This window comes from Poecilia latipinna, unplaced genomic scaffold (assembly GCF_001443285.1).
Source record: "Poecilia latipinna isolate Pla-1442-1.1 unplaced genomic scaffold, P_latipinna-1.0 Scaffold7, whole genome shotgun sequence".
In the NCBI taxonomy this organism is placed as follows: domain Eukaryota; kingdom Metazoa; phylum Chordata; class Actinopteri; order Cyprinodontiformes; family Poeciliidae; genus Poecilia; species Poecilia latipinna.
The window spans coordinates 405,178-431,470 of record NW_015112623.1 but is presented as its reverse complement, the minus strand read 5'-3'; the positions used below and the strand labels follow the sequence as shown (position 1 = coordinate 431,470).

The window sequence follows — 26,293 nt, the reverse complement described above, 5'->3', positions numbered from 1 at the left end:
AAGGGGTATTTTTGTGGATTTTTGTTTTTAAAATTTTTTTTTTTTTTTTTTTTTTTTTTTTTTTTTTACTTTACCAACATGTTTCTTCTGGCTGGAAGTAATCCTAAACAGACAGTATTATGTGTTTTCTGTCATTTTATAGCACAACCAAGTAACAATGTTATCTTCAGTTGTTTAAAAAAAACTCTGTATGTCAAATATGAGATAAAATAAATTTTACTTTGTAATTCAACGCCTTCAAATTGAGTTTTAAAAACTTCAGCTCTTTCTGAAACTCTAATCTAACTGACCTGAAACTGTTGACCTCATAAAATCACAGTTGAGATTCATTGAAGTTTGACCTTGAAATGCAAAAAACAAAAAAGAGAGAGAAAAGTCAAAGTCAGGGGATATGAATGGCTTATTAAGGCACATTAAGTTGAGAATAAGTGTGTGAAATTTTGCCTTTGCGCTGTCGCACTCCAGACTCATCAGGAACAGGGCCGCTCCTATAAGGAAGTGTGCGCCCCGGTCATCGAGCGCCTCAGATTCCTGTTCAACGAGCTGCGGCCGGCGGTGAGCAACGACCTGTCCATCGTGTCCAAGCTGAAGCTGCTGAGCTCTCAGCCGCGATGGAGGAGGATCGCTCAGAAGCTCATCAGGGACCGAAGGAAAAAAAGAGGTGGGACTACTTGAACTATTCTGAAAAGTGTCTCTTTTTTTGTGCGTGTGTGTTTTTATTTCGGTACATGCCTGCTAAAGGATTTAGCTGTCCCTCCTTTTAGTGCCTAAGAAGTCAGAGTCTGCTGATGAAGAAGAGCCGAAGCTGGAGAACGAGGGGACCAACGAAGAAGAGCATAACGTCCACATTAGCCCCACTCCTGCAGACAGGAAGTCCCCCACCGGAAAGACGTCAAAGGTAGATTTCTATGGTTCAGTAAGTAGCCGTGTTCCCATTAATGTTAAAATTGAGCAAATTGGAATCATGAAAGTAAATTTGCTTAATGGAAACGCTGCAATTTAAAAAAAAAAAAACCTCAAATTTTTTAATTAAAAAGTTTTAGCACTAGAACGAGGTGTTGTGTTATTGAAAATGGTGTATTTCGCAAAACACCGTTTTTGCGTCACACGAGTCATGAGATCAACAACCAGGCATTACTACTACCCGAAAAGACGATTTTTAATGACTGATGGCATAAACAAACTTCTTAACTTGTGATTTTAATTCCATTTCTTATTTGATGGAAACACTGCAATTGCAAAATTAGCTGGATATCGACGGCTAGTGATGTTTGTGCTCATTGAATTTTTCCGACTTTGCACCTGATCCAAATTCCGAATCCGTAGCAGGACAAGTGGCAGCCGCTGCTAAACACGGTGGCAAACGTCCAGCGGTACCGCTGGCTGAAACACAGCGTCCAGGGAGTCTTCTCTCAGTCCAGCCTGATGGGCACCATCGTGGAGTTTGCGCTGAAGGAAGAGCCGCTGGATGTGGAAAAAATGAGGAAGTGTCTACTTAAACAGGTGCGATTGAAAGTGGGATTTGTTCAGCGCTCCTCGATAATCCGAAACCCTTCATTTAGAAAAGTGTGATTCTTTTTGCCCCCGTTTCATCGCAGCTGGAGAGGGCCGAGGTGAGGCTGGAGGGAATTGACACCATGCTGAAGTTGGCCTCCAAGAGCTTCCTGCTGCCGTCCGTGCAGTACGCCATGCTCTGCGGGTGGCAGAGGGTCATACCCGAAGGGACCAGCATCGGGTAGCTAACCAGATTTTCGTCTAGGCATAAAAACATAATAAGTATAAAAAGTTTGTAGAGGTTGTTTATCATCATAAACTTAACTGGAAGTTTTATAAAACAAAAACTGTGTGGACGTATTTGACTTCTAAATAAAGTAAAAAATTATCTGACTTATAGAAGAACCAAAACCAAGCCTTTTAGCTACGAGGATTTTATATAAAGTCAATGCTGGAGAACATTTGAATAAGTTAATTCCACCAAATATATTCAAACCGAGTGACTTTAAAAATTATTTTAGTTATGTTTAATACTCAGAAGAGATTATTGCCAATTAATTTACAAAAGTTCTTTGTCTTGAGCTCAAGTGACAGAAATGACGGGATGTACCGTTTCAAAAGTAAAGTGTGTACTGCTTTAAAGCAAATGTGCATTTTAGCCCAATAAAATTATGGCAGAGTTTTGATGAGGAGATGAAAAAAATGTTTGAGTATGAATCAATTCTCAACACTGTAAAGAAAAAAATGAAGTCTTAAACATTTCCGAGTGTGAAAAAATGTTGTTTACAACTTGTATTGTTAATCTAATGTCTATGGCAATGAAAATTTTTATAAATGTGAAATGGCCAGGTTTACACAAGATTTCTTTTCCTTCTCTCTGCTCCCATTTCACTGATTAAATTTGGTAAACGGGGTGAATGAAATGACCGACTGACTGATTTGATCTTTTCAGGGAGCCGCTGTCGGACTGCCTTAAACACGTCGATCTGATCCCTCCCTTCAACCGGATGCTTTTGGAGGTGACGTTTGGGAAGTTGTATTCCTGGGCGATCCAAAATGTTCGCAACATCCTGCTGGAGGCCAGCGCCCGCTTCAAAGAGCTGGGTGAGTGCTGGGAAAAACGTCTGATGGACGGATCGTCATGTTCAGTTACATACGCTCACGAGTACGGCTGCAGCCGATGATTATTTTTATAATCCACCATTCTATCCATTTATTCTATTAATTGGGTAAAAATGTCACTTTCTGCAGATTATTTAATCGCTTCTCTTTAATTTTAAACTAATGCTATGATTCACTTGGTGAAGCAGAGTTTTAAACTGCGAGTCTTGGGTAGTCGGTGAGTTATGATCAACTGTTTCAAACGCAACATAAAAAGAAGTTCAAGACCCAGAACTGTTGAGACGTTTGTCTTTAAAAGAACTTTTATCGATCAACATTTTGCGTCTGTTTTTTCTGACCGTTTGCAATCAAAATCGCCATTATTATGGTCCCACTGTAGAAACATTTGCAAGGTATTTGGACCATTTTACCTCATTTAAACACCTTTCCAAATCTACACAGAAAAAAAAAAACCCTGTTTAAGCAAGTTGAATCACTCGAGTTTTCTTGCTCCGTAGCATCATTGACTTCATTACAAGAATCTGTTGATTTCTACATACTAAGCTTCATTATCCAATGATTTGCTGTCCGATATAGGCGTGCAGCCGGTCCCTCTACAGACCATCACCAACGAGAACCCGGCCGGACCGAGCCTCGGCACCATTCCACAGGCCCGCTTCCTGCTGGCCATGATCCACATGCTGTCCCTGAAGCACGGCTCCAACAGCCTCAGCCTCTTGCTGAACTCTGGCCTTCTGGCCCTCACTCAGAGCATCCTCAAGCTTATCGGTGCGTTTTCACCAGGTGAACTGGAACAGGTGGATTTATGAACCAATCTGAGTTTCTGTTTTACGCTGTCCGATGTTTGTAGGCCCCAGCACAGACAGCAGCGAGGAGGACCTCAGTTTGTGCACTCACGGAGGCTCAGCCACGGTCCTGGAAGAGTCCAGGAAGGAGGCGGCCCCGGCGCCCCTGCCCGCTTCCGGCCCAGAACTCGCCGCCATGATGAAGATCGGCACCAGAGTGATGAGGGGAGTGGACTGGAAATGGGGCGATCAGGTAAATAAATGTTTTTATTTTTTGAAATTGTGGTTAATTTCTGGCTCTGTTATTAATTGATCGTATTTTAATTGACAAATTAATCAACATTTTCAGTTCAAGATCCCTTTTTGCTGCTGAATTCTTGAATTAATAGTCATGTGAGATCAATAACAAAGATATTTATTGTTTTTAATCTTTTATTTAAGTTATTTAACCATCAAGTTGCAAAATGCTTTTGTCTAGGTGGCTTTCAAATGTTTCATGATCATTCATGGAACTACTTTTAAAAAACCACTTGTATATGCAAACTGTAGACGCTGACATTATCTGTGTGGACGTCTGTGCTGCTGCAGCATGTTTAGCATTGAGATGCTATTTTAGCTTGAATAGCTTCACTGGTAAGCTAACTCCTTTTAGCACAACTTGAACACAATAGTGTTATCTCAGCGTCCCATCAGATCTTTTTTTTTTTTTTTAAATAAAAATTAACACCCAGTGGGTCGAGAAAGTGACTGCGTTGTCCGTCGCTTTTCACGGATGTCACTTGTTCTTCAGAATTATGAGCGTACCAGAAATGCTTTGTATGTTTACAAAAAAAAGCGCAATTAATTGCATTAAAATCTGTGATTAATTCATTGAAATGAACACGTTGGGGCCCCAACCCTCATATTGTTGTTTAGTTTAAACAATTTAAGTCTTCACGGTCATTCCAGGACGGCCCCGCTCCCGGTCTGGGCCGGGTCATCGGAGAGCTGGGCGAGGACGGCTGGATCCGGGTCCAGTGGGACACCAGCAGCACCAACTCTTACCGGATGGGCAAAGAGGGCAAGTACGACCTGAAGCTCGCAGAGCCGCCACCGGCCGCCCAGCCCACCGCCGAGGACTCGGACACGGAGGACGACACAGGTCGGTGTGCGCGTCTGACCTCAGCTCCAAGGCAACACACGGAAGTCAGAGTAGGAGCTGTAACACGGCTTCCTCCTTGTTTCAAAGAAGGCGAGCTGATAGAGAAGAGCAGCCACCCAACAGCCATGATGTTGACCAGCACTGTCAACCTGCTGAAGACGCTCTCTCTGTCCGCCGGGATGTACGCCGAGGTCCTGCAGACGGACGCCATTCGGACTCTGTGCGGACTGCTGAGGATGCTGGTGGAAAGTGGAGTTAACGACAAGTCGAGTAAATAAACTCCTCATGATGATTACGATTTAATTTCTTTTTGTTGGAGATAATTTTAACAGGAATTGATTTTTTGGTGTCAGGTTGTCATTCCCACAGGCTGGTGTCTCGGGAGCAGCACCGGAGCTGGTGCACTCTGGGCTTCGTCCGCAGCATCGCCCTCATGCCTCAGATGTGCAGCACCCTGAGCACCTCCGCCTGGATCGGCCTTCTCATTCGAATCGTCGAGGGCCACCAGTCCTTCAACGCCATGACTCTGCAGAGACAGGTTGGTTAGCCGGATGTGGACGCTGGATTAAATTTAGCTATTGGGTGTCGGCTTGGAAAGCAGAAGCTACAACCCATAAAGGTTTTCCAAATTATTATTTTTAGCATAGAACTCAATGAAGCTTAAGTGTAGGATAAAACAAACACCTGCTTTTAAAATTTGATTTATTGTGAACGTGACCTGTTTGTTTTCTTCTGTGTTTTGGAGTAAAATTGTATACGTTTGAATGAAGTCATAACTATCTCCAGGACCGAAAGTTTAGAGGAAGAAGTTTGTGGGTGTCCCCTCCTTTTTCTTACTGTTATTTAGTCATTTGTTCTGAAAGCAAAACCAATTTTTAGCTGTGTTTTTTATGGAACAGTGGCTGTGAAAAGGAGTTTTATTAATTTAAAACCAAACTGTTAAAAAAAATCACATTTTAGCATGTGTTTAGCATCTTATTTTAGCAATTAGCATGACTAGACACAAACAGCAGTCTTCCTTGGTTGTGTTCACGTCCTTGAAAAGTCTTAATTTCATGAATGTGACTCGAGGCTACCACTAACTAACATACCCTTGCTAGCAAGCTAGCTTTTTTTTTTTTCCTTTTTTCTTTTCTTTTAATTATACCTCTTGATAAGTGCAAATTTATTACCAGTTGGCTGGACAAAGTTAATAAATTTCTGTGGAGGTTCAGGTCTTCAATTGCATTCATACTGGTCTTAAAAAAGGTCTTGAAAAGTCTTAAATTTGAGCTGGTGAAACCAGCAGGGATTTCAAACTCATTTTGTGGCTAAATATATTAATAAAAATACCCATTAACAAACTTTTAAAATATTATGCACTGCTCAAAAAAATAAAGGGAACACTCAAATAACATCCTAGATCTGAATGAATGAAATATTCTCATTGAATACTTTGTTCTGTACAAAGTTGAATGTGCTGACAACAAAATCACACAAAAATCGTCAATGGAAATCAAATTTATTAACCAATGGAGGCCTGGATTTGGAGCCACACACAAAATTAAAGTGAAATGTTCCCTTTATTTTTTTGAGCAGTATAGTTTCCTCGGCAATAGATGAGGACTTAAAATTCAACAGCTTTTTTTTTTTTTTTGCATTGATGTAATTTGAGTTCATACACATGAAAACAGGTTTGATTTGACTGATAAAATAATATTTAAATACACAATTGTTATCTTAATGTTCAATTTATGTGACCGTCAAGAGTCCAGAGGGCCACATAAATGGTTATGGCGGGCCGGGTTTTGCCCGTGGACCTTGAGTTTGACACCTGAGCCTCAGAGAAAGTATATCTTCACCTTAACTCTTAAGATTTTCAAGCTAATTTCTAGATCCATGAAGTTTCATAACAGATGGAGGTTTGAAAGGTTAAAAGAGTAAAACGGAGACACATAGCTTTAATACATTTTCCCTTCCTATTATCTCCTAAAGTCTTGCTCTCTCTTGCTCTCATGCACATCTTGATGTGTTTTAGAAAACAGAGTTTCCCACAACCAGGCAGTTACTGGTCGGGGCCGACCAAGCTGGAACTTCTGTTCTGGTTACAACCCAATGTCTTGTTACATTTCTACTCAGAACTAAACTCAGGAGACGACATGACGAAGACATTTAATGTACATTTTTTTTGTTTAAAAAAAAAAAAAAGGGAGGGGGAAACATGGTCAGTCTCCTCAAGCACGTCTATAAGCACTCAAAAAACGTAATCTTTATAATAAACTCTGCGTTTTCTCTGTTGCAAACAGATCCTGGCACTGAGACTCCTCCAAGCAGTTCTGCCTTCATGGGACAAGACCGAACGCTCGCAGGACATGAAGTTCCTGGTGGAGAAACTGTTCAGTTTCTTAGGAAGCCTTCTAAGCACCTGCTCCTCAGACCTGCCGCTTCTCAGAGGTCAGATGAGTTTCATGTTGAAACTTTTTGTTCCAATTCTTAGTTTTATTTTTTTATATATAGTTGCATATATTTTAAAATTGTTTGTCTCCACAGAAGGTTCCATGAGAAGGAGGAAGTCCCGCCCACAGGCTTCTCTGACAGCCACTCACAGCAGCACGCTGGCAGAAGAGATCGTGGCTGTGCTGCGCACGCTGCACTCGCTCGGCCAGTGGAACAGCCTCATAAATGATTACATCAACACCCAGCTGGACAACATCGGCGATATTATGGCCGGCTGCCAGTCTGAAGCCGTAAGAGTTGCCGCTTTTATAGTTTCAGCTGATTAATCCAGTCAGAATAAAAGGGTTTCATGGAACTTTTCCTTCTCGCTGATTTCATCCCAGTGTTTCCTGGAAGAGTACTTTCCTGACTCGGACGGTCCCCGGGTCTGCAGCCTGATGGCGGTGCTGGCTGTGATCGGCGGGATCGACGGGCGCCTCAGGCTGGGCGGGCAGGTCGTCCACGAGGAGTACGGAGAGGGAACGGTGATGCGCATCACCCCAAAAGGACGCATCACGGTCCAGTTCCACGACATGAGAACCTGCAGGGTTTGCTTGCTCAGTCATCTCAAACCGGTATGAGAAACGTTTAATTGCTTCTCTGTTCGCAGAACAGACAAACAAGCAAATTAATTTTATCTGCTGACCGTTTTCCTCAGCTGCCTGGCGTGGCCTTCAGTGTGCAGAACCTGCCTCTGAATGAGCCCATGTTGGCCGTTTGGGCTCAGCTGGTCAGCCTGGCTGGCAGCAAACTGGAGAAGCAGCGCATAAAGAAGTCCCTCAGCCGAGGACTCACAGGTACAGGAGGCAACACTTTGTAGCTGCGTTTCCATTGGCTGTAGAATTAGACAAAATGGGGGATCTGTGGTGGCGCAGCGGTCATTTTTAATGACTTATTGCATGAAATGGCATACTCATGTGTGATGTTAATTTAAGGAAAACACCGAAATTGCTACTTTTTTTTTTAAGACATTAGCAGAATATAGACAAAAATTTACACACATTTGTAATCAAAACGCTGTTACTGTCAAACTGATCTGCTTACGTGACTCTAAGTAAGCAGATATTCAACAGGCATTTTTAAAAAATAGTTTGGTAATGGTAAAGTTTGATTGATGTATTGATTATATCTAATGATGTTTGCAGCTGACCAGGTGGACATCCACCTCCTGCGCTGCCAGCAGCTGAGGCTTTACATTTTAAAAGCAGGCCGAGCTCTGCTGTCCCATCAGGACAAACTGCGACAGATCCTCTCCCAGCCAGCAGTGGTTGACATGGGACCCATCCCCAGCGGTAACATATTGATATATATTATTGATTTATTGCCCGGTCCTAACTTTAAGCTTTTTTTTGGGAAGATTTAGTGTTTTCTTTTTGTTTGAAACAATCATTGCTATTGAAAGGAAATTACGTTTAGTTAACAGAAAATGTATTTTCATGCTGTGAATTATTTTTTTAATGTCTAAGTGAAGCACTTCATTCCTTTTCTACAAAGTGCCTACTTCTAAAGAGTTTTTGTGAGAATAAATACAGGTACATTTAGCCCGCCGCTGAGCAGATATGTGACATGACAGTGTGATTTTGCTGAATTTTTAAACCCAGACGATCCGGTGGCGACGTCCTCCGATGTCGGGGACTTGTCTCCTGAGGGCCCGCTGCCCCCTCTGATCCTGCTGCAGCAGCTCCTGGCTGCTGCCACTCAGCCCTCGCCTATCAAAGCCATTTTTGACCGACAGGAGATGGAGGTACATGAGCAGACTTTACTTCAATCAGCTGGTCAGCAGTAAATCTCACCTAGCTATGTGCACTGCATTCAGTTTGACCTCTGCTTGTACCTGTGTGTGTGTGTGTAGGCAGCAGCTCTGGCCGTGTGTCAGTACCTGGCCGTGGAGTCGGCCCACCCGTCCTCTCCGCTGTTTGAGGAGAGCAGCTCCAGTGAGGCCACCACGCCCGTCACCATACAGCATGTCAGACCCCCCAAGCAGAAGAAGCAGAAGACCTCCCCTGTGCCTCCCTTACCCATCGTCCTCCAGCTGATGGAAATGGGCTTCCCAAGGAAAAACATAGAGTTTGCCTTGAAGTCTCTGTCTGGCACCACAGGCGGTACCTCTGGTGTCCCAGGTAGAGCGTCACGCCGCGTATCGTTTCATTAAATGTATAAAGGCTTTTAAATGTGCATCTTGATCGTAACTGAGCTCATGTGTCAGGCGTGGAGGCGCTGGTGAGCTGGCTGCTCGACCATCCTGACGTCCACTTCACCGAGCTCTCCGATGCCGACACCGTGTCCGATGAATACTCGGACGAAGAGGTGCTGGAGGAGCTGGAGGAGGCAGAGCCGACCTTCTCCGTTGTACGTTTACTTTTTTTCTTGAATTTACACGTCTTTTTGTCTATTAAAGCTGGGGTATGTAACTTATAAAAAAATATTCTTTTTACATATTTGTTAGAATATCACCATGTTGGGACTGTATAGTATGAGACAGATAATCTATGAAAAGATGGAACTTCTCCAATTCTTCCCAGTGCTACTATTGCCATCTGCAGAAAAACGACACTCGGTCAGAAATTCTTGGGAGTTCTATGACAAAAGAGTGTGTGTGTGTATATATATATATATATATATATATATATATATATATATATATATATATAAAATGATAAAGGTATCATTCTGGAGAAAATCTCAACATCAATATTTCCACTAAATAAGAGGCAAAAAAAGTAGTTTGATACAGGAAAAGCCTCTCTGACTCTGAGCTCAAAGCGAGATGCCCAAACCATCCATCCATTCTCTATACACCCTTGTCCCTAGTGGGGTCAGGAAGGGTGCTGGTGCCAATCTCCAGTGAAATGCCCAAACTATTTGTTTTAAAATATTAGACAGTTAATTTAATTTCACATAATTGTCGCGGTAGAAGCCATTCAGCGAATCTGTTGGTTCAGATTGGTTGTTTTTGATTGGGACAGGTGGATTGTTTCAGATGGCAATTGCGACACTGGGAGCAAGTGGAGGAGCTCCTTTTTTATGCCTGCCTAAAATTGTCCTGACATTGTGACAGATATGTAAAAATATATATATATTTTGGTAAAGGTTACATACTACAGTTTTAAGTGCTGTTCATGACAGGAAGCACTGACAGATTTCTCCTCTCTGCTACATTAGCCTGCGGGGGCAGTGGTGACTGAAAGCCAGACTTTTAAGAAGAGGTCAGATTTCCAAACCAACGATGATTATGCCGTCTACGTGAGAGAGAACATTCAGGTAATGTTCTCCCTGAGCAGAGTTGTTTAAACTGCATCAAGGGATGAATTAATCTAATGACGGGGATATTTTTGACTTCCCCGCAGGTGGGGATGATGGTGAAGTGCTGCAGAACATATGAGGAAGTGTACGAAGGAGACGTAGGGAAGGTGATCAAGCTGGACAGAGACGGACTTCATGACTTGAACGTGCAGTGCGACTGGCAACAAAAAGGAGGAACGTACTGGGTTCGCTACATCCACATTGAGCTGATTGGTACGCGTTTGCTCATTTGAAGGAAACTTGAAAATAGTTAAGTATAACGACGTGTGGCGTTTTTTCATCCTTCGCTTGTATTTCCAGGTTTCCCACCTCAAAGTTCACCCTCTCACATAAAAATTGGTGACAAAGTTAGGGTGAAGCCCACAGTTACGACGCCAAAGTACAAATGGGGCTCAGTAACACACAGGAGTGTCGGGGTAGTGAAGGGTAGGTCTGATTTGGCTTTAAGGTGTGTGATCTCTGTCTTGCATCGTTTCGAACTAAACTCTGCTCACAGCTTTCAGCGCCAATGGAAAGGATGTGATTGTAGACTTCCCACAGCAGTCCCACTGGACTGGTCTGCTGTCTGAGATGGAGCTGGTGCCCAGTGTTCACCCTGGAGTCAGGTAACTTATAGTCCAGATAATCCGGTAGTAGCACTGGAATTTCGTCAGGAGCTGAATACAAATTCGGCACACTTTTCAGATCTTTGAAAACATTTGAAAACCATGTATCATTTGTATTTTCTTTCACCATTATGAACCATTTTGTGTTGGTCTGTCACATAAAATCCTGGTAAAATACATGGAATGCTTTTTATTGTAATTTGGGAAAATGTAAAGCCGTTTCATACTTTTTCCTCTTACTGCATCTCTCCGCGCTATTAAAACGTCTTGCTGCCTGCAGGTGTGACGGCTGTCAGATGTTTCCCATTAACGGCCCGAGGTTCAAGTGCAAAAACTGTGACGACTTCGATTTCTGCGAAAGCTGCTTCAAGACGCGCAAACACAACACCAGACATTCCTTCGGCCGGATCAACGAGCCCGGTCAGTCCCGCTTCCCCGCCGACGTAGCACCCGTCCTGCACGTCGTTCGGTGTTTGAGTCGTATAACATTCTTCCTGTCCCTCTCGCCGCCGCCAGGTCAGTCTCCAGCTTTTTGTGGTCGTTCAGGCAAGCAGCTCAAGAAGCACCACAACAGTCAGCGCGGGATGCTGATCGATGACTGGTCCCGTGCCGTGAAGAGCCTCAACGTGTCGTCCTCCGTCAACCAGGCGTCCCGCCTCATTGACTGCAGCGATCAGTGCTGGCAGTCCTCCGGCTCACAGGGAAAGGTGAGCTGTGGCTCGACATTATTACAGCTTGTCAGTTTAAACTTTGTCCCGATCAGGATTTTTCTTTTTTTTTTCTGAAAATACTGGCATCAATTAAGAGTATTTTAGTCAATCAAGAGTACTCTTACGTGACCGATTGTCATGTCTGTCATGTACAACATAAAAATCTATACTGTTTTTTTTTGTTTTGTTTTTATTCTGTTACATTATTTTGTTCTGTCCACTTTCTGGTGTCGCAGCTTAAATGTCCCACTTTTGGGACTAAAAGGAATATCTTATTTTTCCTTAATTTATATTATATTTAATATTAATTAAATATAATTCAATTACCTCATATGATCAATATTAGTTGATCATATAGCCAAATATGATCAACTAACAGTCAAAATCATAGTTGATCATATAGTGCTAAGCTAATGCTAGCATTTAATTCTCTGTTTTGATATAACTTGCCAATAATTCAACATATTGGTGTATTTTCAGTTAACCCTTTTCAGGCAGAACAACTACAGAATGTTTGTTCTTTTTTTTCCTGCTTCATGAACTTAGAACTTTGAGCGTCACACAGTTTAAAGACTTGAGGTTTCAGCTGCTTTCTGCACATCTCTTTACTACACCAATAACTTTATCTAGATAGCTGTGTTGAGCTGATGGCATCAAATTAAAAAAAAATTTTCTGATAAAATTAGATTGCACCAATTACCGATGCCAGAGGTTGATTCTAATCGGGGACACTGACACCGAACATTTAAATTTGACACGATGTGGGACATCTGCAGCTTAGAACATGTAGGATTTCCGGTGTATTTTTTATTTTTATTTCTTTTTTGAAGCACTGGATTCGTCTCGAGCTTTTCCCAGACGTTCTGGTCCACAGACTGAAGATGATCGTAGATCCAGCAGACAGCAGCTACATGCCCTCACTGGTGGTGGTTTCAGGTGACTGCTGATGAATGTTAAATACAAATAAATTCTTACCCGTTTTGCTTGGAACTGTTTCCTGTTTGATTTCTCTTCATAATTGTTAACTTGGTTATTTTGAGGCGCTCCCAACCGTCTTTGAAATACACTGTTGGAATTAAACGAAGAATAAAAAATATGTTGACATCGATGCAGATATGAGGTTTAGTATCGGCCGATACAGAAAAATGGAGCTGAATCAACTTGAAAACGTATCTTTTTGTTTGTTTTTTTTAACATGGACAAAAATGTATTGAATTACAAATTTGATAACTCTGCACCAGTAAAGAGCACTAATATCTTCAAAAGCTTAGTCAGATCTGTCTAACAACACAACTTGAATTTGTTCATTCAGTGCAATTCGGAGTATAACGGCTAATAAAAACATAAATTAAGAAATCGAAACTGACAAATACAGTTGGTTTACTCCTGTGGTCAAACATGTAAAATATAAACTATGACAAACTTTGAAATGGTTCAGAAAGTGGAATTATGAATTCTAAATTTCATGTCGGATAAATAATAAAGCGGGTCACTCAGAGCACAGCATAGAATTAGACTGACTAGATCTGTCCGTGTGGATCAGTCGCCTGATCAGGAATTAGTTTCAATATCTGGACCGATACAGATATTAATATCAGATCGGTACGTCTCTCTTCAAAACTCACAATCTCTTCCTGATATGCATTTCCTCTCCTGCCCCCTTTCTGTTCTAACTTAAGATGGTGTGAGCAGCAACGTTTGCTGAACTTTTTTTTTTTTTTTGCTCTTTTACCAGGTGGAAACTCTCTGAATAATTTAATCGAGCTGAAGACGATTAACATCAACCCCACAGACACCACCGTCCTCCTGCTTACTGACTGCACCGAGGTTGGTAAACTTCCAGATGTTCTTATCGGTCATTTCCTTGAGTTTTGTAAAAAAAATTTTTTATTTATTTTTTTTTTTTAACTACGTCTCACCCATCAGTTTCACAGATACATTGAGATTGCGATCAAGCAATGCCGCAGCTCGGGTATAGACTGCAAGATTCACGGACTTCGCATGGTGGGACGCATCAGAGCCGAGGATGAGGACCTGGCCACAGTGCCCTTCCTGGCGTCCGACAACGAAGAAGAGGAGGATGAGAAAACCACGGCTGGAAGGTGAGACGGCTCACACTTCTTACTGACGTAACCAACATGCTTCTCTTATTTATTTGATGATTGAGGTGGTGGTGTTTTGTTTTTTGTTTTTTTTTCTTTTGCTACAGTCTCGCTCGGAAGAAGTCACCAGGCCTGGAGTCGGCAGCCACCATCAGGACCAAAGTGTTCGTTTGGGGGCTGAACGACAAGGACCAGCTGGGAGGACTGAAGGGCTCAAAGGTGCAGTTTAAATAATCAATTGTCCTTCCACTGCAAAAGCACAAAATCTTACCAAATATTTCTCATCTAATTTCTAGTGCAAATATGTTGGTACACTTAAAATACGACAAATCTCACCTACAGGAAATATAATCTTGTTTTACGTTAATAATTCTTTAATTCTCATAAGAAGTGCTGCTTTTAAGTGAAGCAATCTGTCAGTGGAACAAGACATTTTTCCCTTACTGTGACTTATAATATATGAAAATGTCTACTCTCTCTGGTGAAAAGTGAAAACTCAGATTTATCAACATTTTTATCTTGTATACCAATGTGTTGTAAAATAGGTTATAATCTAAATATTAAGCAGTATTGATAAAGAAGTAGCAATTATTCTAAGAATATCGTAGCATCTTTAGTGCTACGGCATTGACAGTGTTTTGTTAAACTCTTCACTGATCATTTTCAAACTAGTAACTCAGGCTGTATTGTGATCAAACAAGGTTTGTTTGAATTGAAGACGTTAATTTCTAAAAACAATCCATTTTCTTCTACTTAACAATTGTGAACTATTTTGTGTTTTCTGCATTATAAAATCCCAATGAAATACAGACCCATTCAATAAATAAAAACAATTGTTAAAACTTCAATTTTAAAGTGAAACATATTTTATAGGGTAACTACACACAGATAAATGTTTGAAAGACTTTATTTGCATGCCTATGATTAAAAAAGACATTTTTAATACAGAAATGTGGACTTAAAGCAACACATGTTCAACACCTGTTTAAAAATGTTCATTTTTATAAAGTTTTTTTACTCTGATAATTCAGTCTCTGTACATTAGTTTGTTGCTGTGACAAAATGCCGAACATTTCGAGTGTTATATATCAGTTTGCTTGGCATTGCGTGTCTCTTTAAGGCCCTTTAACTCGTGCTGTGTACGTTCTCTGCAGATCAAGGTCCCCTCCTTCTCTGAAACCCTCTCTGCTCTCAACGTGGTGCAGGTAGCCGGCGGTTCCAAGAGTCTCTTTGCAGGTAAAACGGGGAGGAAAACCTTTATTTTCTCTTTAGCTCCTTCTGAATTATGTTTTGACCGCTGATCCACGTTCGCAGTGACCGTGGAGGGAAAGATCTACGCCTGTGGAGAGGCCACCAACGGCCGGCTGGGTCTGGGCCTCTCCAGCGGGACCATCCCCATCCCCCGTCAGATCACGGCGCTCAGCAACTACGTGGTAAAGAAGGTGGCCGTGCATTCTGGCGGGCGCCACGCCATGGCGCTGACCGTGGACGGGAAGGTGTTTTCCTGGGGGGAAGGAGACGACGGCAAGCTGGGGCACTTCAGCAGAATGTGGGTTTTTATTGGAAGCGTCATTTCTGTCTGTGAGGAATTCAAAACGCTGAAGAAGTGTCTGACCTCTCCCTCAGGAACTGTGATAAGCCCCGGCTGATCGAGGCTCTGAAGACCAAGCGCATCCGGGACATAGCCTGCGGCAGCTCCCACAGCGCCGCCATCACCTCCAGCGGGGAGCTGTACAGCTGGGGCCTGGGGGAATATGGCCGCCTCGGACACGGGGACAACACCACCCAGCTGAGGCCCAAACTGGTACGTGTGCCTCCTTTACTGGGTCGTCACCTTACAGAGCGTGTAAGGTGATGTTGAAATGAGTCAGATTTTTGTAGATTTTGTTTTGCACAATGTCCATTCATGCATAGACCTGTCGTAACAATCAGTGAATCAATAAAATATAAATCACAAGATAAATTAAACTACATAATTTCCATCTGCATGTTGTTTTTTTCTCTTTTCTTTTCTCTCTACTTCCCAAAATGGATGATAAAATTCTTCATTCTAGTGATTTGGTCTCAACCATTCCTCCTTCTGAATGACAATTTTATTTACAGAGACTTCATAATTAATTTTATTTATTGTTTTTATTTATTTTAGATATTTAACATTTTTTCCAGTTCAAGTTAAATCTTCAATAGTATTTAAAGTTGATTGAGCTTTGAGAATGTGTTCTTGCATTATTGTGCCATTAAAAATTATCACTTAAGCAGTCTCAAAACGATATTATCGTTTATCGCAATAACGGGCAGCTCAGGACCGATGATGTGCTTGTGTTTTTGTGGTGCAGGTGAAAGTGCTGCTGGGCCACAGAGTCATCCAGGTCGCCTGCGGGAGCCGGGATGCTCAAACTCTTGCTCTGACTGATGAAGGTATCCCTGTTCAACACACCAACCTTTTGTCTACTTTGGCCAAATAGTTGATTGAACATTTTAGGTGTAAGATTATGTAACGTCAGACAGAGACCATGCACTTTCTTTAGCCACTAAGAAGCTCCTAGCATAATTATGGTTTAATATCTGACCACTCTGCTTATCTAAAACAGTGAAGTTTGATCCATTTCTTGGCATAGACGTGGATTTTATCATAGTTTGTAACATTTTTAATAGGGTTAGGATCCAGGTCCAGAAACTTGACGGCTTATTTCATGAAGTCCAAAACAAGCAGTGGAATCATTGTTTGGTATTTACACCATACTATGTCCAAAGTTTCAGTCATCTGAACCAAACTGTTCCCTCTAATGATATGAAATTGTTCAGGACGTTAAGGAACAAACAAAGATTCACTAAAGGAGCGATATTATGTATATTTCAGGCACATAAACCCATTTTACACACAATCAAGTAGCTATTAAAGAAGCAGGTGTTAAAAAATGCCATATCTAATTTCATGTTGGATATGAAATTTTTTTCATATCCAACATGAAAGAAATTTGACTTCACAGTTTGACTCTTTGAAATTGCCCCCTGTCTCTTTAAGAAGCTCCTACACTTTTTGACAATAATCATTTTAACCTTGTGTGGATGTGAAAAAATTCACATCAAATTCAAACTTGGTCACCTCGTTTTAGGCATCAAAGTTTATCAAATATGTACGTCTTATCATCATCCCAAACTAGAAAAAGATTTGTTGCTATTCCATCGCCATGGACACTGCACACGTTTCTGCATCACTTTTTTTTTTTAAACCGACTTAGAGAAAACAAGCTGAGTTGCATTTGCATCCGTTTTTGCCAGGCTTGGTGTTCTCCTGGGGCGACGGGGACTTTGGGAAGCTCGGCCGTGGCGGCAGCGAGGGCTGCAACATTCCCCAGAACATAGAGAGGCTCAACGGACAGGGAGTCTGCCAAATCGAGTGCGGGGCGCAGTTTTCCCTGGCTCTGACCAAATCTGGAGGCGTCTGGACCTGGTAAGACTACCAAACGTTACTGAGAAGATCAAACATCATTTATCCATATTGACGGGGAAAATTCATGTTGTCTTTTTTTTTTTCCCTTCCTCCAAACAGGGGCAAAGGTGACTACTTTCGATTGGGCCACGGTACCGATGTCCACGTACGGAAGCCCCAGATGGTGGAGGGACTGAGAGGGAAAAAGATCGTCCACGTCGCCGTTGGAGCTCTGCACTGTCTGGCTGTTACAGACACAGGACAGGTTGGTAGTAATCACTGCAGATCTGCTTCTGTCTCGGCTTTACGCTGTACCGTCCTGCATGAGGTTTAAATGGAAATGCTTTGGAGTAACGTCTTGTGTTTCTGTCAGGTGTATGCATGGGGAGACAATGACCACGGCCAGCAGGGAAACGGCACCACCACCGTTAACAGGAAGCCCACCCTGGTTCAGGGCCTGGAGGGACAGAAGATCACTCGAGTGGCGTGTGGCTCTTCCCACAGCGTTGCCTGGACAACCGTGGATGTGACCACGCCCTCGGTTCACGAGCCGGTCCTCTTCCAGACTGCCAGGGACTCCCTGGGAGCCTCCTACTTGGGTAATTCCTCCTTTCCATGTGTGAAGCTATCAAGTCTCTATGGGGATGAAGGGGAACAGTCGTCATCTGCTTCTCTTTTGGTTGCATTTAAAGTAGTGGTGAGATTCAATTAAAATTTTTAATAGAATCAATGACATTGTCTGTAACTGTGCATTGAGAAAATAAGCCACATGTTCAATTTAAAAACCCTTTTTGCTGCTAAATTATCGGATAAATGGACAACAGCCAAGATATTTATTGTTTTCAATTTGTTATTTAGGTTTTTCAACGATCAGATTGGTGCAAAGTTTTATTATGTCCATTTAGCTTTCAAGTGTTTGAGGAACTCCTGATCATTCATGGGTCTTTAGAAACATGGACTGTAGACGCCGACATTGGGGACGTCTGTGCTGCTGCGACACGTTTAGCATTGATATGCTATTTTAGGCTTGAATTTTTAGCAACAACTTGAACACAACAATAGTGTTTTCCAGCATCCAATCAGATCGTTTTTGAAGCAAGAAATTAGAGTACATGATACTAAAATAGCAAACTCTTGAGTCTTTTTTACTCAAAAACAGCTTTGTAACAAAGTTCTTTCACTGAGTAAAGTTTTCTTTGAGCTTCCAACAGATTTACCAGACCTGGGTCAATCTGAACATTGTGATTTGGACCACATTTAGTCCAGTCGTCCAATCTGGTGCAGCTGTTCTGTCCTCGTAAAAATCGTCTTGCCTCGCTTTGTTCTGGTTTTCCAACACTGCAGGCGTCCAGTCAGAATGCGACTCGTCGACGGTGAGCAACAAGATGAGCGGGCAGAGCAGCGCCAAGCCCAACCGACCCTCGCTGGCCAAGATTCTCCTGAGTCTGGACGGCAACCTGGCCAAACAGCAGGCTCTGTCCCACGTTCTGTCGGCTCTGCAGATCATGTATGCGAGGTACGCTGTCTCCAGGGACCTAAAACTCCCACAAACAACGGGAGTCGGCCGTATTTCCGCCTGTTGGGGCCGTAGCAGCAGTTATCGTCGGCTCTGACGGGATGTGCGATGTTGTTGCCCACAGGGATGCGGTGGTTGGTGCTCTGATGCCAGCCAGCATGATCCTGCCAGCAGAGTGTCCGTCCAGCTCTCCCATCCCCCTGCTGGACTCCTCCTCATCCTCCTGCGTCAGCGACGAAGAATGTCCCCCCGTTCCCGCAGAAGCCGAAGAGCGGGTCAGCCCCAACCCCTGGCAGGACAAGAAGGGCGAGGTCAGGAACACCAAACCAGAACGTTTCATCTTCATTTCATGCGGATAATTTCCTGTTTAAAGCACGGAAAGGTTTCTGATTGGACCAGAGTTTAGTTTTTGAGAGCGGGACGTTTTCTGTGTTTGTGCGTGATCAGGCTCCATCCTCGGAAGACGCAGTGACCCCGTCGTCAGCCGTGACTCCGTCAGCCTGCGGAGCCTCGGCCCGTCCCTTCATCCCCGTCACAGATGACCCAGGAGCGGCCAGCATCATCGCCGAGACCATGACCAAGACCAAAGAGGTCAGCTACTATATGTCTTCCTCTCCGTTTATCCACCCTTCTGTTCGTTTCGTCATCCATTCATTCATCCATCTATCGACCAATCCAGTTGCCTCATCAGCAGTCATTAAAATCCCATGTGAATTAATGGTGGGCAACATGGACTTAAATTTTTAGCATGATAAATTGTGGTAATGTTGTGATGGTGGTAAAAGTGACAATAAGAACTATTTTTATTACTTTTTTTAGTTAAGTGTATGGCTCTGACCTTTGCTGCATTTTCTTTACGCAAAGCTTTCAGTGTTATAATGACAAAAACATAATTTCGCAGTTCCATTTTTCCAATAAATGAAAGCAATTAAAATTAAACGTGAATAAGTTTGTTTATACGATAATTCATTTAAAACAACTTGCCACTGCATCATCATCTTACTACTTCCTGTCATGTTCTTCGTGGTTTGCGCCAGCGGCAACATCTGGTTGGCGACCATGTGACTCGTGTGATGCGAAAAAAAGTGTTTCCATTGCAGTTTTGCGAAGTAAAATAATTTCAGTGCAACGGAAAAACCACCTCATCATAGCACCAAAACTTAATAAATGAGTTTTTTAAATTTTAAATTGGTATGTTTCCATTAAGCAAATTTACTTTCAAAATGTCAGATTGCACAATCACGTGGCCGATGCAAATTCAGCTCTTGTGATATGATGTATGTAATAGTTTAAGGAAACTATTACAAATAACTTCACAGAACCCGACTTCAGGAAATCCAAGCAGAACCTTTCAGTATCGACTAAAACGGGAACCACGAGAACTGTGGTCTAGAATTTTATCATAAACGTGTGTGAACCCTGATTTTTTTGTATTTTTTTCTGTTGAATGTTTTCTATCAGGACTCTGAGAACCAGAGTAAGGTCACAGGTCCCGAGCCTCAGTACCTGGACGAGTTCACCAGTCTCCTCGTTCCTGACGACACACGGGTGATTGTGGACCTGCTGAAGTTGGCCGTGTCCTGTCGCTCCGGGGACAAAGGGAAGGAGGTTCTGTCGGCCGTGCTGTCTGGCATGGGGACGGCTTATCCACAGGTAACACAGCGGATCCTCCCAACTCAGATGGACGGGTTTCAGGGTTTGTCATCCTCACGTTCTCTCTGTGTGGCTCAGGTTGCAGACATGCTGCTGGAGCTCTGCGTCACCGAACTGGAAGACGTTGCGACAGACTCGCAGAGCGGCCGCCTGTCCTCCCAGCCGGTCGTCGTGGAGAGCAGCCATCCGTACACCGACGACACGTCCACCAGCGGGACTGTCAAGATCCCAGGTACGAATGCATCCCAAGGTGAAGAATCACTTTAAAGCAGGGCTGCAGCAATTAATCGGATTAATCGCGACGAATCAATTAGTGAAATAATCGTCCACTGATTTAGTAACTGATGAGTCGTTAACTGGATTATGCACTCAAAAACCTGCCATTAAGAGCAGAACAGACATTAAACCTGGACTGCACCAAAAATTTATACTTTCTATTTAGGATAAGAATAAGACAGCCGTTGTCTACAAATATGTTCTACCCAAAACTCCACAAATGGGTTGATTTAACTTAACCCCGTTCAAATTCTTTAAAAAAAAATCTCCTTTTAAGCATCTTTTGCTGTACAATTAGTTAATTTAAATAATAAACAGATCCATTCTGCACGGTATTGATAAGTCGAGCAGAAAGGCCTGAGGTTCTCACATTTTGATGTTGGCTTTTTTTTTTAGCTGCAGATGTTTTCACCAAAGGAACGCTGTTGTAGCATTTTAGGCAAATAAGTTTGTTTTTCTTATTTAGAAATGATATAATGTGTTTACACTGTTTAAAAAGACTTAATTACTAAAATAATTGTTAGTTGCAGTGCTACTTTAAAAGCCTAATAAACCACCTCCACTTTGTTTGGAAGGTGCTGAGGGTCTAAGGATAGAGTTCGACCGGCAGTGTTCAACCGAGCGGCGCCACGATCCGCTAACCATCATGGACGGAGCCAACAGGATTGTCTCCGTCAGATCGGGTAATCGGAGGACGATGCTTCACCTCAGTGCAACACAAAGGAAGACATGAATGAATCAAAAAATAATGCTGTGCATATTTCAGGTCGAGAGTGGTCTGACTGGTCCAGCGAATTAAGGATCCCAGGAGATGAACTCAAATGGAAGTTCACCAGTGACGGATCGGTGAACGGCTGGGGCTGGCGCTTCACCGTCTACCCTATCATGCCGGCTGCTGGTGAGCCGACATTTTTATTTACCAGTTCAAACGACAAAAGATTTATTAATGGAAGAAGATTACGGCCATTGAAAAAACAAACAAACTGACTTTTTGTCTCAGAATAAGAATTATTTTAAAAGTATGCTCATTAGACAGACGTAGTTTTAAAACTGGGACGAGCTTTTAGCAGGGATAAAGAGCAGCTTAACAAATCCTACAGCCAGGACTTGTTAATCTGCTTTATAACAAGACCTGTAAGTCTTGATATAAATGCCAAAATTGTTACAAATATTGTCATTCATAATATGTAATACTATGCAATATTAATCACATAATATGCAATTAATATTAATCATATACTAATATGTGATTAATATTTCCATATATTAATCACATATTGGTATATATGCTATTAGTATATGATCACATATATAATGTAATCATTATATATGTGATCATTATAATGTCATATAATGATCACATATATAATGTGATCATTATATGACATTATAATGATCACATTAGTTTTTTTCAATCAACAACTTGATTGACGTTCACCTCAGAATGTTTGGGGGTTTTTTTATTTCAGTTTTGACACAGATTAACAGAAGTAGAATTCTGAGGAAAAGACCTCAGAATTGTATTTATTTATATTTTTACAGTGACTGAACTTGTTTTTTCTCCTCTCAGGCCCTAAAGATTTGCTGTCTGACCGCTGCATCCTGTCCTGCCCCTCCATGGACTTGGTCACATGCCTGCTGGACTTCAGGCTCAATTTCGCCTCAAACCGAAGCATCGTGCCCCGCCTCGCTGCTTCCCTCGCCGCCTGCGCCCAGCTCAGTGCGCTAGGTGAGCACATGATGATCCTACAAATTCGTAATTGTCTGAATGTTTACATGATCTAATAGATGCAAGTTTATATTTGGAGTGTTAAAGTGAAAAACGAAGGTGAGATTTAAGTGAAGTCCGTTTCCTGCACAGCTGCTGGACACAGGATGTGGGCGCTGCAGCGTCTCCGTAAGCTCCTCACCACAGAGTACGGTCAGTCCATCAACATCAACAGGCTGCTGGGGGACAGCGAGGGCGAGGCCCGCTCCATTGTGAGTAAAACTTGTTAATATTATTATTTTTAGTTTGGCCACAATAGACATACATTTTATTTTATGTGTACTGCCTTATATTGTCACCTTCCTAAAATAATGGCCTAAGGCATTCTTTGCCAAAAGTGATTTTTTAAAATCCTTTTTAAATCCATCCTTTGAAAAAAAAAAAAAGAAAAAACAATATTTCATTTAATCTTTTTTAGTAGCATAATTTAGCAAGATATGTCAACCATCTTAAATCAAAGGCTGCTGTCTGGCCCACTAGTCTGCTAGTGATGCTACGTCTAATGGTGTATGAAGTGACGTAAATCTATTTCAATTCTCTCAGAGTTTCACAGGCAGTGCGCTGGCCGCCCTCGTGAAGGGCCTCCCTGAAGCTCTGCAGAGGCAGTATGAGTACGAGGACCCCATCGTCAGGGGAGGAAAGCAGCTGCTTCACAGTCCGTTCTTCAAGGTATGCTGCGGTGCCAGAGATATCGACACGTATAAATGTGTCTGTCGAACTGATTCTGACTCGTTTCTCCAGGTCTTGGTTGCTCTAGCCTGTGACCTTGAGCTCGACACTCTCCCCTGCTGCGCCGAGACCCATAAGTGGGCCTGGTTCCGTCGGTACTGCACCGCCTCCCGAGTGGCCATAGCCCTCGACAAGAGGACGTCTCTACCTCGAGCCTTCCTGGATGAAGTGAGTCCACCGAGGCTGTGGGGACATTTAAAATGTTTGAATACAAAATGACAGAAAATATTTTCACAAAGTGAATTTTATTTCAATCATCTCTGCTTTGATTTGTACAATTTCAACAAGCTTACTGATGTGTTGAGATTATTTCTATTATGATTAGCTGTAACATTTACACAAAAATATAATTTCACATGATGCTCATCATTCCTCATTTTTTTATTTTTCATGTTGGAGTTCTCATAGAAAACTTTTATTCTGGCAATACTACAACTTTATTCTCGATTAAAAGAATCAGAAGATAAAATCATAACCCAGCCCTAATATTGTGTTGTAGAGATGATTTGAATTTAAAGTCCAAATAAAAAGAAGGTCGGCCTTGAGTCACTCTAAACTGTGGAAACTCAAAAAGTGCACGGGTGGGGAAAAAAAAAAAAAAAGTCCAGATATTCCAAAAATTAAATCTCCAAAACCAAAACTTCAATTCATCGCCCTCAAAATGTCCGTAACAAGCGATTTTCTTCCCTCCGAAGGTGACGAAGAAAATCCGCGAGCTCATGGCGGACCACGAGAGCATGAACGGACTTCACGAGAGTCACGACCTGTTCAAGCGGGAGCACGACGAGCAGCTCGTTCAGTGGATGAACCGACGGCCCGACGACTGGACCCTCTCCGCAGGAGGCAGCGGGACCATCTACGGCTGGGGCCACAACCACAGAGGCCAGCTTGGGGGCATCGAGGGGGCCAAGGTAAAAGTTCCCACGCCCACCGAAGCTCTCGCCACGCTGAGGCCAGTCCAGCTCATCGGCGGAGAGCAGACTCTGTTTGCAGTCACGGCTGACGGAAAGGTGCGTCTGCGCCACTTTATCCCTTCTGACCTCACGGAACGTTTGCGAACGGCGAACATTTCGGCGCTAATCGACTTTTATCTCCATCTTCAGCTGTACGCTACCGGATACGGAGCAGGGGGCAGGCTGGGGATTGGTGGCACGGAATCGGTGTCCACGCCAACTTTACTGGAGTCCATCCAACATGTCTTCATCAGGAAGGTGGCGGTGAACTCTGGAGGGAAGCACTGCTTGGCGCTCTCCTCCGAGGGGGAAGTGTACTCGTGGGGCGAGGCCGAGGATGGAAAACTGGGTCATGGGAACAGAAGGTGAAAACTTTTTAAGCTTAAGGATGACTTTAACTTCAAATAGCTGGTCTTAGATAGAGATGCGCCGATCATAATTCTTTAGCGTTTTACATCGTAATAAATGAAAATTGCCATTTTCTTGTTTGTTTTTGGCCTGCTGTTCCTCAACTGATTCTGTCTTACCAATTTATTGGTGCATCTTTCATCATAAAGTGAAAACTAACATTGTTTCCTGATTGAAGACCAAACCGATATAAAAGGTTTTGCTTCTACCGTATCTGGGATTTCTCCTCACTCCCCAGTCCCTGCGACCGTCCTCGTGTGATCGAGTCTCTGAGAGGAGTGGAGGTGGTGGACATCGCTGCCGGCGGTGCGCACAGTGCTTGCATCACCGCCAGCGGAGAGCTCTTCACCTGGGGCAAAGGTCGCTACGGACGTCTGGGCCATGGCGACAGCGAGGACCAGCTGAAACCCAAACTGGTCTGTCTGTCTCACTCTCCTCCAGTTGTTGCGGGCCGAACGATAAATAATCCCCCGCCTGCGTTTGCTCTCCAGGTGGACGCCCTCCAGGGTCACCGGGTTATTGATGTGGCCTGTGGGAGTGGGGACGCTCAGACGCTGTGTCTGACCGATGATGACATGGTCTGGTCTTGGGGAGACGGGGATTATGGGAAACTGGGACGAGGAGGGAGTGACGGCTGCAAAATCCCCATGAAGGTGAGCTGGAATTACAAATGAAGCTTTTAGTTGTTTTACTCTAAAATCAACCTGTTCACTAACATGTCATGAAACTTCTGACGTGGTATTTTTATGGTTTTTCTCTCAAATTGGTTTGTTTTAACTTAGTAAAATGTAAAGATGTCTGTAAAATATTTATAGGGTTAACAGGGTTTCCCCCAGTATATTATATGCCTGGCGGGCATCCAGGCTTTACTTGTGCCCCCACCAGGCTTGCTTATTTTTTTTATTTTTTGTTGTTATTTCTATTTTTTTTAAGGCTGTAGAGTTGGTGTTCAGGTATTAGTCTTCATGACACGTAATTGTCAAGTGATATTTTCAAAATTCCTGCCAACTTTAAACATTTTTTAACTCAAAAAGACGAATTACTGGGGGAGACTTTGGGGTGAAGGTTCACATGATCAACAGAAACAATAGCACAGCAAATTTGTGTGTATTGTTTTCTAAATAAAGTGCCAAAAATATACTTTGCAAAGCAAAATCCATTTTACGGTAGCGTTGAGAAACTGCAAAACAAAAACGCAATGAAATTTTCAAAGGGAATTTGAAACTAGAGTATCAGTCTTACTGGTATCAATCAAATTCTGATAACGACTTGGTATCAATGTTATCAATATCTTGGAACGGTCCACCCTACTCTACTAATTAGTAGAGTAATTAGGCCGTAATTAGTAGAGTAGGACTACAAAAAAGGGAGAACCAGGAAAAGAACCTCACTTTCCACAAATGACCTGCCTTCGATGCTAAATATTATGAAAGTGATCCTTTAAATGTAGTATACAAGTACACACACACTCTGACACTTTTAGAAGCTGTTTTTAAAATTTTTGTCAGATTGTTCTATTGTAATTAAAAATATAGTTATTCTAAGTATGTTAACTAGTATTTAACCAGTGTTTAAACAAGTTTGCCCTGAACATTGATTTTTTTATTTTATTTTTTATTTTTTTGAGTAAAGCTGACTCTTCCTGCATTTATCTCACACTGTGCATTTCCCTGGATGTTTTCGTAAAGTCTCCCCGTGCTGGATATCTCATTCACAAAAAAAGGTGTTCTGGCGACAACATATTTGCACTTTTAGGTAGATTTTTACCCAGAATGCAAATGGGAAAAACCGTGAGTGAAACGGTGACTGGGACTGACTAG

The 26,293-nt window shown here is 42.5% G+C and overlaps 1 protein-coding gene and 1 long non-coding RNA gene across 4 annotated transcripts in view; one reads left to right on the top strand and one right to left on the bottom strand.

Moving 5' to 3' along the window:
* herc2 (HECT and RLD domain containing E3 ubiquitin protein ligase 2) overlaps window positions 1-26,293 on the top strand; it is an 84,710-nt gene that overhangs the window by 40,119 nt on the left and 18,298 nt on the right. For 2 of the 3 annotated variants that reach the window (XM_015020765.1, XM_015020906.1), the window contains exons 30-79: window positions 466-661; window positions 765-898; window positions 1,327-1,503; window positions 1,599-1,735; window positions 2,447-2,598; window positions 3,193-3,384; window positions 3,467-3,654; window positions 4,350-4,542; window positions 4,630-4,812; window positions 4,896-5,080; window positions 6,828-6,975; window positions 7,072-7,268; window positions 7,362-7,592; window positions 7,676-7,814; window positions 8,163-8,309; window positions 8,619-8,761; window positions 8,870-9,137; window positions 9,224-9,366; window positions 10,180-10,278; window positions 10,365-10,533; window positions 10,621-10,746; window positions 10,817-10,925; window positions 11,206-11,345; window positions 11,442-11,632; window positions 12,466-12,571; window positions 13,371-13,462; window positions 13,562-13,737; window positions 13,845-13,956; window positions 14,892-14,973; window positions 15,052-15,286; window positions 15,364-15,541; window positions 16,074-16,155; window positions 17,020-17,191; window positions 17,291-17,435; window positions 17,544-17,769; window positions 18,515-18,686; window positions 18,811-18,997; window positions 19,134-19,277; window positions 20,148-20,339; window positions 20,418-20,571; window positions 21,191-21,298; window positions 21,382-21,513; window positions 22,186-22,344; window positions 22,477-22,595; window positions 22,927-23,052; window positions 23,125-23,280; window positions 23,808-24,122; window positions 24,216-24,430; window positions 24,712-24,889; window positions 24,965-25,126. In XM_015020765.1, the coding sequence (XP_014876251.1) occupies window positions 466-661; window positions 765-898; window positions 1,327-1,503; window positions 1,599-1,735; window positions 2,447-2,598; window positions 3,193-3,384; window positions 3,467-3,654; window positions 4,350-4,542; window positions 4,630-4,812; window positions 4,896-5,080; window positions 6,828-6,975; window positions 7,072-7,268; window positions 7,362-7,592; window positions 7,676-7,814; window positions 8,163-8,309; window positions 8,619-8,761; window positions 8,870-9,137; window positions 9,224-9,366; window positions 10,180-10,278; window positions 10,365-10,533; window positions 10,621-10,746; window positions 10,817-10,925; window positions 11,206-11,345; window positions 11,442-11,632; window positions 12,466-12,571; window positions 13,371-13,462; window positions 13,562-13,737; window positions 13,845-13,956; window positions 14,892-14,973; window positions 15,052-15,286; window positions 15,364-15,541; window positions 16,074-16,155; window positions 17,020-17,191; window positions 17,291-17,435; window positions 17,544-17,769; window positions 18,515-18,686; window positions 18,811-18,997; window positions 19,134-19,277; window positions 20,148-20,339; window positions 20,418-20,571; window positions 21,191-21,298; window positions 21,382-21,513; window positions 22,186-22,344; window positions 22,477-22,595; window positions 22,927-23,052; window positions 23,125-23,280; window positions 23,808-24,122; window positions 24,216-24,430; window positions 24,712-24,889; window positions 24,965-25,126 (8,112 nt within the window). The remainder of the gene's footprint in view (window positions 1-465; window positions 662-764; window positions 899-1,326; window positions 1,504-1,598; window positions 1,736-2,446; window positions 2,599-3,192; window positions 3,385-3,466; window positions 3,655-4,349; window positions 4,543-4,629; window positions 4,813-4,895; window positions 5,081-6,827; window positions 6,976-7,071; window positions 7,269-7,361; window positions 7,593-7,675; window positions 7,815-8,162; window positions 8,310-8,618; window positions 8,762-8,869; window positions 9,138-9,223; window positions 9,367-10,179; window positions 10,279-10,364; window positions 10,534-10,620; window positions 10,747-10,816; window positions 10,926-11,205; window positions 11,346-11,441; window positions 11,633-12,465; window positions 12,572-13,370; window positions 13,463-13,561; window positions 13,738-13,844; window positions 13,957-14,891; window positions 14,974-15,051; window positions 15,287-15,363; window positions 15,542-16,073; window positions 16,156-17,019; window positions 17,192-17,290; window positions 17,436-17,543; window positions 17,770-18,514; window positions 18,687-18,810; window positions 18,998-19,133; window positions 19,278-20,147; window positions 20,340-20,417; window positions 20,572-21,190; window positions 21,299-21,381; window positions 21,514-22,185; window positions 22,345-22,476; window positions 22,596-22,926; window positions 23,053-23,124; window positions 23,281-23,807; window positions 24,123-24,215; window positions 24,431-24,711; window positions 24,890-24,964; window positions 25,127-26,293) is intronic. The other variant, XM_015020838.1, reaches the window with a different exon arrangement.
* LOC106938808 (uncharacterized) lies at window positions 12,144-17,012 on the bottom strand. Its single transcript, XR_001422703.1, has 3 exons — window positions 16,570-17,012; window positions 16,513-16,518; window positions 12,144-12,154 (listed from the first exon to the last, which is right to left on the bottom strand). It is a non-coding gene; the product is annotated as an uncharacterized LOC106938808 (long non-coding RNA).